We start from the raw sequence: 16916 nt of genomic DNA on the forward strand, positions 1-16916 counted from the left end.
TATTTCTTCATGGAGTCTGTTAATAATGTGACCTAATTGAACTGTGTGTTTTTGAGGCTGCTGGACATTTCGATTCGGACAGAGGTTCCCAAAAGATGGCGCTGTGTGTTTTTAAGTACCGCTAGAAGCAGACACTTTTGTAGGCATGTCTGTTGTATCCACCCAAACACTCTCATCGGCGTTACAGACTGCTATTAAATACCGCGAAGCCCAAATGTCTTTTCTGGTGTACTAACGTATTTAAAAGAGTAAGGGCACATTATACTTTTAACGAGCACAAAACACTGTGAAAACAGATGAAGAAGGAAAGATGTTGCCACCTTCACACAGTGAGACTGATTCTATTCAGCGTGTCTGAGCATGCGCACTGCAGCGGTTCGACTGGGTACGGGAGGACATCACGGAAAACTCGCTGTACCCGAACCGCACGCTGAGATTCATTCTTGATTGCACTATAGCACGCCTACCATCAATACCATGCTTGATACACCGTTAAAGTCGGGGACAACTTAACAGCCTGGCGAGGTTGAGTCGTCGCAGAACCGAGTAAATAACCTTATGGGAACAGTATGCGGGAAATGGTTGGAGGTTGCTGCGTGTGTTCCGATGAGCGAGGCTGGGCTGAGAATCCGCTTGTGTACTGTGACGGACATGGGTGCAGCGTCGCTGTGCACCAAGGTAACTAGCTCGCTCTATTACAGTGTAATTACCGCTTTCCGGGAGGATGGGTATAGGTGCGCTACGTGCGTGAGGACCCGTCGCTCTCTGTTGGTGCGTGTGAGGGGGTGTTATTTCCTTCTATATCCTTTGACATGGTTAGCAGATGGGACATGAAAAATGACATTAAGCCTTATGGCGCCGGTTCGGTCGCGTTGCTAATATTCGATACAAAGTTACCCACCGTTTGTAGCTTATTGGCTACATCTACAGCTGGGGACAGCTGCCTCAAAGGCCCACGTATACATTGTTTCCTGAATGCATCCGAATGCTTTGTTGATATTATGTGTCGTTGAGGCTTACATTTTTTAACTTAACAACATCCCGTACAATTTTAGGAGCTCACTCTAAATGTAACCCCACTTCTAAACCGATTTCCTTCTTTTGTGATGAAAGTTGTGGTCCGGTAGGCCACTTGAATAGTGCATAGCCTCAACTTCATTCTTCTTTAGGGATCCTTACAATCAATGTTGTTTAAGAAAGTAAACATACACGTGTAATCATTATTGTAATCATATTTTTTTTTATTCTGTGAAAACTCTTAAAACTCAGGTGGTGGTGGTGGTGATTTGATTGCATTCTGCACCTTATAATATCACGTCCTAAAGTGTCTGTAGTCATATTTAGACTACATTTATAAACAAAGACTATTTCCTATGACAATGATTTCTGTGCAACATGTTGATATGAATCGAATATTCCTAATTCCAAAATTCTTAAAGAAGAAACGGTTGTCTTTTTGTGTCTGTGTGGATGTGGGTGTGTGTGTGTGTGTGGATGTGTGTGTGTGTGTGTGTGTGGATGTGGGCGTGTGTGTGTGTCGCAGCATGCTATGGCATCGTTCAAGTGCCCACTGGGCCGTGGTTCTGCAGGAAGTGTGAGTCACAGGAAAGAGCAGCGCGAGTGGTGAGTGCACCTCCACTATATTTACATGACGAGCACCGACATCCTTTCATCTTAGCATGGCGACGACAGGCGATGCGCTACAGTAAACACCAGCATGGATGTGTTTTCTGTGCTGTTTATGTAAACATACCTCCAATGCCATGTCTAATAGGGTGCTGATTATGCGTCAGGATTAGACAGTGATGGTCCATGGTCCAGTGAGGTCTGCTCTCTTGTGTTTTCCCTTCAGAGATGTGAGCTGTGCCCCCACAAAGATGGAGCACTCAAGAGGACAGACAGTGGAGGTAAAACCTTATCTGGGGGGGGTCTTTTCCTTCATCTTCTCCCACTTTGATCCCCTCCGTCCATTATGCACTTCCTGTTCTCCACCTCCTTTCACAGACGCTCTTATCCAGAGTGACTTATAGTAAGTACAGGGACATTCCCCCCCGAGGCAAGTAGCGTGAAGTGCCTTACCCAAGGACACAACGTCATTTTGCAAAGTGGGGAATCGATCCGGCAACCTTCTGATTACTAGCCCAACTCCCTTACCGCTCAACCATCTGACGCCGACTTGTTTTGCCCTTGTCTTAGTTCATGCTGTAATCCTTCGTCCTTCAATGTTGTCCGGGCCTTAGATGTAGGGCCTACACTATGTTTTGGTAACTGTAAGTGTGTGTGTGTGTGTGTGTGTGTGTATGTGCAAGCACACATGTCTTGTGTGTTCTCGCGTTTGGGTGTGTGTGCGTGTGTGTCTGTGTGTGGGCATGGGTGTGTGTGTGTATTGATTCTGCCATGGTCTGCTGGTCTCCACTCCAGGTTGGGCCCACGTTGTGTGCGCTCTGTACATCCCTGAGGTGCAGTTCGCCAACGTCCTGACCATGGAGCCAATCATCCTCCAGTACGTCCCCCACGAGAGATACATCAAGGTACCCCACCTGCCACACCCCTCCCTGCTCCCCTGTTTCCTCCTTCTCACAGCTTCTCTCTCTCCCTCCTCAGTGTCTTCTCTCTACAGTCCATCTGGTCCGGTTGTTTTTTTGACCAGGTTGTTGAGTCTCACTGTTCGTTGATATGACAAACGATGCTTAATTTTTTTTTTTCTTTAGAGAAGATTTTGGCAGAACAATGGAGTCATATTTACTATGTATTATTCTCTACATGGAATATTTGTTATTTTTTGCGTACTGTTGCACATCCCATTTAAAACTGCCATCTGGGTCGTGTAGTATCAGGGTGCTTCTGATGGAGTGCTTGCTTTTATGGCTAATGGTTGCCTTGAATGGTGCCCATTGTGAAAAATCAATACTTGACATGAGATTTTGAATGGAAGCTTTTATGCAATTGCATCACTCTGCTGGGAGACTCAACGATGGACCGTGGAGAAGCTGGCCGTACAATGTGAAGCGTGCATGTTTGTGTGTGTGTGTGTGTGTGTCTGTCAGTGTGTGTGTCTGTCAGTGTGTGTGTGTGTGTGTGTGTGTGTGTGTGTGTAATGTAATGTGCTGCTTCCAGATCCCAGTGTCAGCTACAGTAAATTGTATCCAGCTCTGGCCTGACAGAGTCTTTCATCTAGATCAGCTTGTTGTAGTCTTACACTGTGTTCTATCTAGTGGACAGTGAAAACTGGAAACGCACCCCCCCCCCCCATACTCTCTCTATCCTCTATCTATAGTGCATCCAGATGCTGTCTCTCTGCCCCCCCCCCCCACACACACACACACACACCACCAACATGTGGTTGGCATATTATGAGTGAGGGAGGGGGGGAGGGAGAGCAGAGGAGGAGGTAGAATGACGGTGGGGGGGAAGAGAGAGATAGAGAGAAAGACAGAGAGAGAGAGAGAGAGAGAGAGAGAGAAAGAAAGAAGAAGGTGGTAGAGTAGGAGGGTGAGAGAGGGAAGGAGGGAGGAGGAGTAATAGGGGTGGAAGGTAAGGAGTCTGCTGCTCTTAGTCCAGCACCTGTTGCTAGGTCTGGCTGTGGGGCAGCCACAAGGGGGGCGGGCGGGGAGGGGGTGGGGTGGGGAATGTTTCATAACTAGCTAGTATTGGTGACAGTCGAAAACGCGCAGACAGGAATCGAGTTTTCTCTCAAATCCCACCTACAGTTCCTAGCATCGTGTAGCGTTTGGCGTATGCGAGTCCCTTTCGGGTCGTCTTGACGTCGGAGGTGGACAACCTGAGCCGTGTTCTCAGAGCCGTCTCTCATTTTCCATCTGTCTGTCCTTCCTCTTTTTCTGTGTCAGACATGCTACATCTGTGAGGACCATGGGAGGGAGAGCAAAGCAGCCTGTGGAGCCTGCATGACCTGCAACAGACAGGGCTGCAGACAGGCCTTCCACGTCACGTGGTGAGTGCGTTTGTCTGAGTGTGTGTGTGTGTGCTCTGACTCTTGCTTTAGTGTGAAAGTGCTTCTCCTTTTTTTTGTTACCCTTGTTGTGTCTTGATATGTGTGTGCGTGGGTGTGTGTGTCTGTTCATGCATGCATATGTGTGTGTTTGTGTGCTTCTGTCTGACCCTATGACCTTGTGTAGTGCCCAGATGGCAGGATTGCTGTGTGAAGAGGAGGGCCCCGAGGCTGACAATGTGAAGTACTGTGGCTACTGTAAGCACCATTACAGCAAAATGGTAAGGAGTCTGGCTTTAGAGAGGCACAAACCATGGTCTTGTAGTGAACGTTTTGAGTTGAGCTATTTTCTTTTGATCCTTGATCCATGTGAATCTAGCAGTCAGTCTTGTGGTCTGCTTGTCTATTTAGTCTGCTCTCTGAGAATGAAACATGGCATGGATTCAGGTCCACACCCGTATGTCACTTTGCATAAAAGCATTTGTTAAAGAAATACTGGATGCTCCAGCTATAGCGGTGTTTTCCCTGTAGTAATAGCAAGCTATACCAGTTTTTATCCTGTAGTTATACCTAGCTAAACCACCTGTAGTTCCAGCTAGCTACACCAGTGTTTATCCTGTAGTTCCAGCTAGCTACACCACTGTTTATCCTGTAGTTCCAGCTAGCTACACCAGCATTGACCCTGTAGTTCCAGCTAGCTACACCACTGTTTATCCTGTAGTTCCAGCTAGCTACACCACTGTTTATCCTGTAGTTCCAGCTAGCTACACCAGCATTGACCCTGTAGTTCCAGCTAGCTACACCAGCATTGACCCTGTAGTTCCAGCTAGCTACACCAGCATTGACCCTGTAGTTCCAGCTAGCTACACCAGCATTGACCCTGTAGTTCCAGCTAGCTACACCACTGTTTATCCTGTAGTTCCAGCTAGCTACACCAGCATTGACCCTGTACTTCCAGCTAGCTACACCACTGTTTATCCTGTAGTTCCAGCTAGCTACACCAGCGTTGACCCTGTGTCTCCCCTCTCTGTGGCGTCCACAGCAGAAGAAGATGCGTTCCAGTGGCGAGAACACGAGCAGTTCCTTCAGCCACTCCAGGGGGCGCTCCACCTCCCCCTCCCAGGACAAGCACAGCTCCCATCACCACCGGCCCAGGAAGGTGTGTTTGAGGGTTTCTCCCTATCTCTCCATGTCCAGCAGTCTCTCAGTCCGTCTGTCTGTCTGTGTGGGTGGGTCCTGTCTAGTCTAACGCCCAGGTGTTTGTCCCGCTCCTCCAGAGCCACAAGGACAAGACCAGGCAGAAGGAGAGGCACAAGAAGTCGTCAGACAGTCTGGGTTCCTCCCTGACCAGCAGCGTCGACAAGGTAGTCATTATCCCCTTCTCCTAACCCTTGAGGTGAACATACAAATACTCATTGGTTGCACAGTCTCTACAACAACTAAGCCCTCGGCTTTGAAAGCGTATCATCAACACACGTCGACCACAACTGATCAACAAGTCACCATAGCAACGTGAACTCCCCTCCGCCCACTACTCTTCTGTAGTTGTCATCTGGTCACCACGGCACCAAGGACGGCGAGGGGAAGTCCAAGAAGCTGAGCTCGCATGGACTGGGTCACCGCAACAAGAAAACAGGAAGTACTGGCAAGAGCTGCTCCTCGTCTTCCTGTTCGTCCAGCCCCTTCAACACGGGTACTAACCTCCATCTGTGCACGCTAACACGCCTGCCAGCACAATGGACACTACCTGCCAATACCTTATGTTTGGGATATTTCATATGTTTGGGAACTAGGTTTGTATGCTTGTAACCTGGTGTGTTTTATTTGGTGTGTGGTATCAGTGTTTTCTGATGTACAGCCATAGCCGAAAGTATTGGGAACTACGTACATTTAGTGTTTGCAAAGCTTGCTGGGCCTTGGAATAAAATGACTGCTAACATACTTTCATTAAGTCATATCATCTGGTGAAATCATCTTGATTGGATTTTAAGAGCAGATTGACTGCTGTAAAAGAGGGGACTATTTGCATATATTGAAAATGTTCGCCCCCAAAAAAGTTTAACAAAATATGAAACGTGCCTTATTGTGATTCCAGCATTCCATGGAAACACGTGATAACATTTTCCTCAAATACTGAAACCAGCAAACTTTGCAAAACACAACATTTGTCATTGCCAAAACGTATGGCCACGACTGAAACGCTCAAAGTGTTTTGGGTGGTTTCAGGCGGCGGCTCCCTTACCTCGGCTCAGGACTTCCTCCAGTACTCGTCCTCCTCCTCTCGGCTGGAGCGCGACCACGACCGAGGCAGTGACGGCCACGCAGCCGAAGACCGCAAGGAGCGTCTCAGGAGGACGGTGGCAGAGGCGGATGAGGAGGAGGAGGACGAAAAAGAGGTGGCGAAGGACGAGGAGGAAGAAGAGGAGGAGGTAGAGGAGAGCAAATACCGCAAGCCTTCACTGCAGCCTCCGGCCCTGACGCCTGTAGAGGGCTCACAGGGTCACCAGAGGTCAGAGGGTGAGAACAGCTCTTTCGAGACCAAGGTCACCATCTCCACCATCGGCTCCATCATGCGTATCACTTCCTCGTCGGGGCTGAGCAGTGGTAAGATCCGTAAAATCTCTTCCGGGGATTACAAGCCTTCCAAGTCGCTCTGCAAGCCCTCACACCTGACCACACCCCCGATCCTGGAGGAGGCGGACCTAGAGGAAGACAAAGCAACACCACCGCCGCCACCGCCGCCACCACCCAGGGAGAGGCGTCACCGTGGTAACAAAAAGAGTCGCCACGGCCCCGGGCGGCCGCGAGGGAGCAAGAACCGGGAGAGGAGGGAGGAGGCACACCATCACCACCAACAACCAGCTCACGCTGCCCCACTTCCTCCGCCCCCTCTGGCCGCCCCCTCCTCACTCTACCCCAGCCCCCCCACCCTCCCCCAGGCCGCCTACCCCTCCACCCTGCCCCCCTCCGCCCCCACAGCCTCCTCCAGCAGCCTGTCCTCCAGCCGCAGTAACATCCTGCTCGGCTCTGGTGAGTGTGCAGTTGAGTGCGTGTCACTTCCTGTCAGAGGAGCGGCGTACAGACACACTTGTGACACTAGTCAGCATTTCACTGTCTGCTGTTCTTGATAGATCTGTGAGGTAATGAAAGTAGCACAGTGCATGGCCAACATGTTTGGTAACATGTCAAGTGAGTATTCCGCTTGCTCTTGAACAAGATTAGTTGCAGTGTGCAGTTTCTTCTAGTTTCTGATTTGTCGCTAGGCGTTTTAGAATGTGGTTTTTGCATGTCTGCCAACAGTAAATGCAGGAACACCAATGACTCATCTGACTTCCTGTTCTAGTTCTTATGCGATAATATCTCACCACTGGTGTAGTTAACTGGTGGGTGTGTTTGTGAATGCGTGCGTGCGACGTGCGTGCGTGCGTATGTGTGTGTGTGTCACTCAAAACATGCATCTTTCTCTCGTCCCCTCCAGGCATCTACAGCACTCACAAGGACCCCCTCTCTCTGGGCGGGGGCATGTCCCTCCCCCCGTTAACGCTGGGTGGAGGTGTATGCACCACTCCTCTCTCCTCAGGACTCCTCCCATCCCACTCCTCCACCCTCCTTCCTCAAGTTAACTCCGCCCCCAACGCGCAGGTACGCGAGGGGGGACTGGCGACCGGGTTGACACTGTCGCTGTCAAAGTGGGTTCAAAGGCCCGTAATGGAGATGTTGTGTGTGTGTGTGTGTAGGTCCACCCAGGCTCCAGCTCGTCCTACAGTCTTAGTTCCTCTCAGGGCTTTGGCAGCTGCATGTCCACTGGCCCCACCCTGCCCCCACTACTGAGCCAAGCCCAGACCTCACTGCCAGGTCAGACACACACCGACACCGCCTCAGTATGTCCAAGTACGCTCCAGCATGTGGAGGGGGTCATCGACATGTCGTTTGATCCACAGATTGTGACCTGGATGACTGTCGCTATCCGTGCCAGGGCAGCTCCCCCAGGGAGAGTCTCTCCTCACAGTGAGCAGCCTCTAGACTAGTCTCCTTCCATCAGACCTGCATGTCCTTATCGCACCATTCGAACAAATGCTGGATTTGTCTCTGTTACGAGGGCTCGGGTCATTGATGGCTTCTCGCGGTTTTGCCTCTTCCTCCTGGTCCTTTCCTTCCCTCCCTCCCCCTCCCTCCCTCCGTCCCCCCTCATCTTCACCATTTCCCCCCAGGTCTCCCATGAGCTGTCTCCCTCTGCTGTTCGACCAGAGGGAGGGCCTGGGCAACGGGGTCAGAGGTCGCCTGGAGAACGTCCCTCCGTCCAGCTCCCACATTGAGCTGCTGCTGGAGAAGCACAGCAACGAGGAGATGGGGGTCAACAGTGAGTAGGACTTGGTGCTTTACCAAGCACACAAATGGTGGGACAAAATGACCCTAAAAGGTTCACTAAGATCCATAAACAGGCTTGTTTACCTTCTAGAGGGTATCTGCTGTGTTTACTAGATGGAATTGTCTTCTCTAGTTTACTCCTGATTGGTTACCAGTTGAAAGGTCTTCCGTCGTGCTATTGTCTTGTCTGACCCATAGCAACCATTGACGGATGAAAAAAACAACTTCAATTCAATTCAAGCTAGTTAATTTGCTCTTTTACCTGAGCACAGTTACAATGCAGGGATACAGTATTGAACTGTTTTAAGTGTGTCTTTTTGCCGTTTCCTTCAACCGTAGACCTGAAGCTTAATCTTTGTTCAGGCTCTTTGAAAGGCCAGTGAGTTGGTGTCATCCTGAATTGATTTATAATGTACACACAACCCTGAATAGGTCCTACTGTGAGACTATTTCTATTCAAAAATGATGAATGTATCCTAGGGCAAAAATAGCACAATGAGACATGACTCACTTTGCTGAAGGTATGACAAAGCATTTGTAACACACTGTAACACAAAACAATATTATCTTTTCATGTTTTTCTCCTCTCACTCTCTGTCATTCTTTTGTTTGCTAACTTACCTCCCCTGCGTCCTTCCCACATTCCCTCTCCCTCCCCCCACCTCCCTTTGTCTTCCTCTCTCCTTCTCTTTCTACATCTCTCCGACCCCTCCAACCTCTCTTCCTCCGACCCCTCTCCACTCCTCCCTCCATCCCCCTCTCTCTCTCTCTCTTCTCCGCAGTTGTGGAGATGCTCCAGTCCCTGCACTCCCTCCAGCAGGAGAACCAGCGTCTCCAGGACCAGATCCTCAGCCTGACGGCCAAGAAGGAGCGCCTGCAGCTGCTCAACGTGGAGCTGTCTGTCCCCTTCCCTCCCCAGGCCCAGGCCCCCGTGTCTGCCCCGGCCCACGTCAGCTTCCTGTCCTCCGGCCACGGTACTCCCCCTCCCCCCCCCCCCCCGCCCTTCCTTCTTCCCTCCACCCTCCACAGCGCCTCCCCTTTTCCCTTCCACTTCCACCTCCTCCCACCCTTCCTCCTCCTTCTTTTCATCCTCCTCCAGCCCTTCCTCCTCCTCCTCTTTCATCCCTTCCTTTCATCTTTTTTTCCCCCTCCATCTGCATGATGAAGCAATGCCTATTTCCAGTCACAGCACCCGGTCTGTCCATCCAGTGGATCTTATTCCGCTTTTTTCAAGTACACACACAGACTTCATGTGCTATCCTCGTATCCAGAAACGGTGTGTTTATTGGGTTTGTGCATCTCTCGCTGTGTCTTGGCTCCCCCAGACCACCTCAGCACCAACAAGAGCCCTCTGTCTAAAAGCTGCTACCTGAACGACACCTCCTTCATGACCTCCTCTGAGGTTAGTCCCCAACTGACAATGTGCGGATCTCAGATGAATGAAGGGATCAAGTGATTGAGAGAGATTTATTATATCTTACAGTACTATGTTATTACTAGGAACAGCATATGAAGTGCGGTTGAATCGGCATTGAAACATTTTTAGACGTGTACATGTCCGACGTTCCGGCCTTGTTTTCTCCCTCTCTAGGAGCTTCATTCTGGGAGTCCATCCCGCAGTAGCTCCTCCCTCTCCTTCCAGAGCACCCCGCCCCTTCAACCGAGCCCCGCCTCCTTCGGCCAGCCCCTACTGAACGGACTGGCCCGTGGGTTGAGTGACGGCTTGGGCTCCGTCAATCAGGCTGGTGGCTCCACCCTCCCCACGGTGAGCGGGCTCATGGCGTCACTGGCTGGAAGTCCTCAGCTGAACATGAACGGCATGCTGGGTAGCCTGAACGGGGTGATCCAGTCTCCGGGGCTGAACGCCCTGCAGTCCACCCTGCCGGCGCTCCGGCCACAGCCCCCTCCTCTCAACCCCCAGGGGCTGCAGCTGCCTAAGAGCATGAGCCCGTGAGTACCAAGGCCTCTCACCTTCTAGTAATGGACACCAAGGCTGATCCTAGCTTTGTGCTTTGGGATCTGCTAGGACATAGAAGCCTCTGGAATGAAATCCCAAAGCATTCCAGAGACCTCATAGAAGCCTCTGGAATGAAATCCCAAAGCATTCCAGAGACCTCATAGAAGCCTCTGGAATGAAATCCCAAAGCATTCCAGAGACCTCATAGAAGCCTCTGGAATGAAATCCCAAAGCATTCCAGAGACCTCATAGAAGCCTCTGGAATGAAATCCCAAAGCATTCCAGAGACCTCATAGAAGCCTCTGGAATGAAATCCCAAAGCATTCCAGAGACCTCATAGAAGCCTCTGGAATGAAATCCCAAAGCATTCCAGAGACCTCATAGAAGCCTCTGGAATGCGAGCTGTTGGTTTGGGTGTTTGATGTCCCTCGTTGTGGGAATTGTCGACGCGTCACATGTTGCCTCTGGTAGTTCCGACTGATGCTGCCAAGACCGACTGAAAAAGCTTGATCTCGTCTGTTCTCCTCGTGCATGATGTCGTTTCCTTGCGCCTTGATGTCATTTCCCCTGTGTGACACGTCATTTCCCCGTGTGTTCCCTGTGTGGCAGGTCTTCCCTGCTGTCCGACCAGCAGAAGCAGCTCCTCTTTCAGCAGCAGCAGCAGCACCAGCAGCTTCAGCAGTTCCTCACCTCGCAGCACTTCACCCCCGTGAGGAAACATCTCCCGCCTCGCACACACTTACACCTTCTAGAACCCCCCTCCGTTTCCAGGCTTCGTGTGAACTAAGAAAGGATAGGAACACCGAAACCACTGATAGGCCCCGAGAAGCCGCAGGGCACCGAGAGAGAAGGGATTCCTCAGGTGGCGTGACGGCGAAACAGGTTTGCTTACGCCCCGCACCAGGTCCCTGAAGTCTTGCCCCTCTCTTCCCTCGCCCTCCTCAGGAGCAGCAGGTGCTGGTGTACCAGATGCTGCAGCAGCAGAGACAGAGGGAGATACAGCACCTCTCGCCAATGGTCGCCCAGTCGCCCGGCCTGCTGCCCTCGGCGACCGCCTCGCCCCGCCAAGGGGGCCAGGGGAACCCTCTCTTTGGGCTGCAGGAGAGCGCACTTCACAAGCCAGGGGTGAGTGTGGCGATGCTACTGTTACTGAATACTTCTGTACTACTAATGAATGTCCCTGTACTTACTGTAAGTCGCTCTGGATAAGAGCGTCTGCTAAATGATTAAATGTAATGTAGTGTACTCAAACTACTCAAAGGAAAGTTTGGCCATGATGGCTTTGCACTTTACTTTCCAGTGATAAATGGTAGAGATAGAGGATGTAAACAAGGTGACGCGGTTAAGCCGAACATGAAGTTCAACGTGTTAACTTGTGACTTTGCTTTTGACCTCATTTGATATGATATGGGCATTTGTTTTTTCAGTCTGCGGGAGAGAAGGGCGGAGAAAAGATCTGATGATATCACTCTCTCCTCAAATTGGAGCAGCTATCGCTATCAAAAAAGGAGGATGATTGATCCGAATCGGTTCAAAATTAAACTGAGGTCACCTTAAATCTAACAAGTCTATTTCTCTCTCTCTCCCCTTTCCTTCTCTCTTTCTCTCTGTCCTGATCTATCAGCTCTATCACCCCTCTTTTATGAATGTATAATGGACCAGACTTTTAACAGTTATGCTTTTCATGATTTTTTTCTTTATATTGGAGAGGTTTTGTCTCCTACAGTTTTGTTGTGTGTAGGCAGCTTTAGAGAACATGAATACAGTGGTCTCTTATAAAATTGCACTAATTCGTTAACCAGACCAATGGGGTTTGCTCTTGAAGCCATGGCCATTGCCTTCTCCAATGAAGGCTGTTATCTATAGGGTTTTCCTGGATCCCATCTTAGATGGCACTTCAGTTCGACCAGAATGTTCCTGGACCTTAAAAAATCTGGACCTTCAGTCCTTAAAAGCACTTCTGCGATCAATTTTGTTAGAGCCAAAACCGACTTACGTGTTGTTCGTCCTTGGAGGGGGACGAAGGCCATCCTCAATGTTCTGCCTGCCACCTCTCACGGACCCTCTCTGTCTTCCTCTATGCTCGTCTTCCCAACCGTCTTATACTGGTCTCTGCTCCCCCCCCCCCCCCCCGTAAACAAACAGCTATGGTGGTCGGTGTGTACCGACCTGCATCTCCAAGATGGGCCGGGCACACCCTCTGCCAACTCCCTGAGAATCCATAAAGAAATGTCTATTGTGCCGCTGCCGAGATTAACCAAACTAAACCAAACATTTTGACGTTGTTTCAAGTTGTGCGGCAACATAAATGAGAAATGTATTTTATCTCCAAAATTGGTGTGATTTGTTTGATAGCAGCTATCAAGCAAAGTCACCGTTTCCGTAGAACTTTCTACAGGATATTTGGTACTTCATAGGCCACTGGGAACTGACACTTTTGTGATTTATATGAATATTTTGCACTCTGTCTGTTAGTGTTAGGGTTTATTTTTTCATTTTTTGGTTTCTGTTGTACATAATGTTATTTTAATGCCTGGAAGCTAGTAGTTATTTTAGCAATACTGTTAGAAGTTGATATGCCTTAATAAATGAAGCTAGGTTTAATGAGGAAAACATTTGAAGGGCCTGGAGGGCCGGTTTTCTTTGATCTTCTTTGTTTGATTTGTCTTCATCTATGTTGCAAACTGAGGATAGTCCCAGTTCCTCTACCCCACACGTCCTTCGTAGATCATGACAAATCAACAATCGCATCATGTGAATAACTGTACTGATGACTGAATCATTTGTATCGTAAATCTGTCCTAAGATGAACTGTAGTGCTCTGTTGTTCCTGAAGGATTTGAGGACAGTGGTTTGTTTTAGAGGGTGACATGTAACCAGACGCACTCCAGCATGATGATGATGATGTCACAGTAACGGCATAGGAAATGGTGTGACTGCAGTGGCTCTTTACTGACTTAAAAACAGCCATGATACAAATTAATATTCAAAATAGCACTGACATGACAAGGTGCAAAGTTCTTCAATTGTGGTAATAACCTTTGAAAACAGTTTCGACAAAATCATTAGGGGTTTTTTTTAGTCCAAAGGAAAGCGGTCTTCTACCCGACTCCTTGCCATTGTAACATCTGCATTGTGTCGGATCTCCATCAGGTGTCTCGTTACATGTTACCGCATGGTAAAGTACATAGATAAACTCTTGATCTACCTTATGATAAGCTTATTTTTTCGTGATCTTCCAGTTTCCTGTGTGTCTTATAAGCACTGATCGTGATCCTCCCATCTAGCTCATGTATTAATACTGGCCACTAATTAATGTCCTTAGACTCAGTCTTAGTCAAGAGGCGAGGAATACTTTTCCTGCTGTTACAACTGATGTTTTCTTGTGTTCGGCCAAAGAACATTTGAACCATTTTATGTTTCTTTTTGCAAGCTCTTGATAGTGATCTCCCGTACATGTGAGTTCTATTGTTCTGTTTCTGTAGATAGGTGTCAGTGAAGAACCTCAAGCAACTTCGTTAGTTGATGAAATACTGTAGCAGCGACTATAGGAGATTGTTTCATAACGTTGATAACCCATGAGCCTATTCCAGTGTGTTGACAAGACTTCCCAAGGTAGTCTTCAGTTTACGAAGTACTGTACGTCCTTATCAGTTGTTGTACAATTAAGGTAAAAATCGAAGTGAGAAAACGTCCAAGAGATTGTTTGACTGAAAGGGTACTGCAAAGGAATTTTGAAGGGGTGTCTTTCCCGCATTGCACTGGGGCTATTTTTGGCCCAATTAAATGTACATCTTTTTTTAAATACTTTTTTATTTGTTTTGAGTACAAGTTGTATACTTAAATGTGTTTGTGTAAAGACACATTCATTTTTAAGCTTTGAAGTTTGGGTATCAAAGATATTCCATGTTATGTATGTTGTTCTGTGTATCTTATGTATTACAACATATTTAAGCACCTGTCTGAATAATGTTCGAGAAGAAACAAATTGCTTCTTGAGACATGAAATGCATTAATTCTGTTGCTAAATACCAAGATAAGACTATGCATAGTTTTTAAATGCATTGTTCAACAACAAAAAAGGAAATTAAAAAGAATCAGCACTGCATTTTTAAAAGGACAAGCGATTTGTCACTGTACAGTGTAATTGAGAAAATTAATCAAAATTAATTTGCCAATATTTAGATGAAATTCCCTGTAAAGTATTTTGATATTTTTGTGTAAAATAAAAAAGAACAATGACTGAACTTTTTCTGTTTACAAATGTATTTGACATAGCATATTCTTCCATACTTGGCTTTGAGAACTCTGATTTGCTGAACCCAGCCACTATAATACATTTAACACATTATTAAACTGGTGTATTTTACAGAATATCATGTAAAATTGACATGATGTTAAGGTAACCCATTTAAGATGATAGGAGAATGTAACACTTTACATTTACATTTAGCAGACGCTCTTATCCAGAATAACTTACATGGACATTCTCCCGAGGCAAGTAGTGCCTTGCCCAAGGACACAACGTAATTATGCACGGCCGGGAATCGAACCGGCAACCTCTTGTTTAATAGCCCGATTCCCTAACCGCTCAGGCATCTGACCTCCACTGACCTCCACTCAAATTTTAATAAGGAACGGCCTTAATATGGATCTGAAAATATGAAACCTGGAAACTGTTGGTCCATGCTTCTACAAACGTGTGATTGGACGTCACAGTAATTTGTCTAAACTGCATGACGGAAGAGACCTTGCCCTGGGGTTTAATATTTACCGACGAGCTTATACCTGAGGACACCATATTGTTTCAATCATACTTTTTGGAACAGAGTCAAGTTTCTCTTGGAGTTTTTGTGCTGCTCCTTCTGCGTTTATGGTCAATATTTACGTTTGCAGACCTAGATTTTTTTCTTTCCTCGTGTCTACCAGGGAAGTAGCCTACCCAAATCTGAAGTATACGCTACTCGGTTAGTTGTGACAAAAACGCTGTTATGGCCGTGCGTCAAGGATGTATTGTAACATTCAGACTACCTCAAGTCATAGCAACAGTGCCAAATTCATTTGTGAGTATACTTTATATATAATGATGGACGTTTGTAATTGTTGAACGAGGGTGTACGTTTTTAACTGCAAGCCTTTGATGGTCGTGTTAGGGGGAGGGTGCGCTAAGTATTGCACTGTTATGAGTCATAAGTTAGCCGGCATGTACATAAAAAAACTTGGGTCTAATTGTATTTTTTTACTTTTTTATATAAGAAAGGGTAGATTATTGTAGACGTATGCCTGTATTGGACAGCAATGGAAAAAACAGAAGGAATGAAACCAATGTAATTATCCAATGGACACGCCCACCATTAACCCTTGGCACAGAATGTATTCCTTCATAACAGTGACAAATGAAAATAATTTTAACCAGAGCAGTCCATCATCGCTAGTATACTAGTTAACTTCAATAACTCAAAATATAAGTTTGCATTATCTTTGTGTTACCCTCTTCAGATAATTTGGATAAACGTAAAACAGTCCTGCCAGTTGTTCCAGATCCTTTTTGCTGCTATTTTAAATATGAGTGAAAAAGATTTTGCCTAGAAGGTACATTTAGTCATTTAGCAGACGCTCTTATCCAGAGCGACTTACAGTATGCACAGGGACATTCTCCCCGAGGTATGTAGGGTGACACAGCGTCATTTGCCAAGGACACAGCGTCATTTGCACCGGCTGGGAATCGAACTGGCAACCTTCCGATTACTAGCCCGATGCTCTACCCCACTCAGCCACCTGACTCCCTCAAGGTAGCATTGCAAACATCGAGTTCCAGGTGTCAGCAGTTGTGTTGCCAACTCCAACTTTGGGTCTAAATTACCGGTCTGCCCTCCAAAAAGCATCAATAAAACCAAATCGTCAAATGTCGTATTTGTTTCTGACTGACTCTTCCGCCCCCCTTAGATGCTGTACTCCACGGAGACCTCCCAGGCAGTTGTGGCGGCAAGGATGCCCTGTAGGGTGAAGGTGACCGGAGGCAAACGCTATGCATGGTGCACCTGTGGGCACAGCAAGAAACAAGTGAGGAGCGTAGTGTGTGACATGAAATAATTAGTTTCAGAGAAACGGAATCATATATTAACTAAAATATATATATTTATAATGTAGTTATGAACATAATCCCATAGGCTGAGTTTCTCATACCATATAGGAACTAGTTAAATATGTGGAAATTCAGTAACCTATACCTAATGTTTATGTTTTTTTGTGTTTTTTTTTTCAATAAGGAAAGTGATATATTTTGTTCTTATTTTCAGCCCTTCTGTGACGGTACTCACAGGACAAAAGCGCCCAGCTTTTCTCCTTTACGTTTCACTCCAGATAAAGACAAGACACTTATGCTGTGTGCCTGTAAGCAAACCAAAAACGCGCCGAACTGTGATGGCACGCATTTTAAAGTCATCTTCACTGACATTGTCAAGTCAGTGAAAAAAGTATTTAAATCTTAAACTGAAAATATTCAATCAGGCCAAACGGTATATTCCATACCTTCCCAGTATGTAACACAATATATACATTTTAAATGTATTCTGAGTCCGTCCTTATTTCATATATTGAATTAAAAAGTGCCTTAAGATATTTGTCAGTGCTTGCAATAAT

General features: G+C 47.2%; 2 protein-coding genes across 3 annotated transcripts; both read left to right on the forward strand.

Moving 5' to 3' along the window:
• Nucleotides 1-395: 395 nt before the first annotated feature.
• On the forward strand, nt 396-12392 carry LOC146237615 (protein AF-17-like). Its single transcript, XM_084686070.1, has 20 exons — nt 396-678; nt 1544-1623; nt 1853-1907; nt 2422-2531; nt 3849-3952; nt 4137-4230; nt 4992-5108; nt 5227-5313; nt 5495-5642; nt 6176-6979; nt 7428-7591; nt 7687-7804; nt 7891-7957; nt 8161-8309; nt 9100-9291; nt 9643-9719; nt 9909-10267; nt 10884-10983; nt 11220-11399; nt 11702-12392. Exons 1-20 carry the CDS (start codon nt 570-572, stop codon nt 11732-11734), a joined length of 3147 nt encoding a protein of 1048 aa, XP_084542196.1. The 5' UTR covers nt 396-569; the 3' UTR covers nt 11735-12392.
• Nucleotides 12393-15007: 2615 nt separating this feature from the next.
• LOC146237616 (uncharacterized) lies at nt 15008-16891 on the forward strand. Of its 2 annotated transcripts, none has more exons than XM_084686157.1 (3): nt 15008-15337; nt 16221-16337; nt 16574-16891. In XM_084686157.1, the coding sequence occupies exons 1-3, from the start codon at nt 15266-15268 to the stop codon at nt 16763-16765; spliced, it is 381 nt and encodes a 126-aa protein (XP_084542283.1). In that variant the 5' UTR covers nt 15008-15265; the 3' UTR covers nt 16766-16891. The 2 variants fall into 2 exon arrangements, with proteins under 2 accessions (XP_084542283.1, XP_084542284.1); XM_084686158.1 differs by lacking the exon at nt 15008-15337 and adding an exon at nt 15366-16066.
• Nucleotides 16892-16916: the final 25 nt, after the last annotated feature.

Source organism: Hypomesus nipponensis, chromosome 21 (genome assembly GCF_054491055.1).
Source record: "Hypomesus nipponensis isolate SF chromosome 21, ASM5449105v1, whole genome shotgun sequence".
Classification (NCBI taxonomy): domain Eukaryota; kingdom Metazoa; phylum Chordata; class Actinopteri; order Osmeriformes; family Osmeridae; genus Hypomesus; species Hypomesus nipponensis.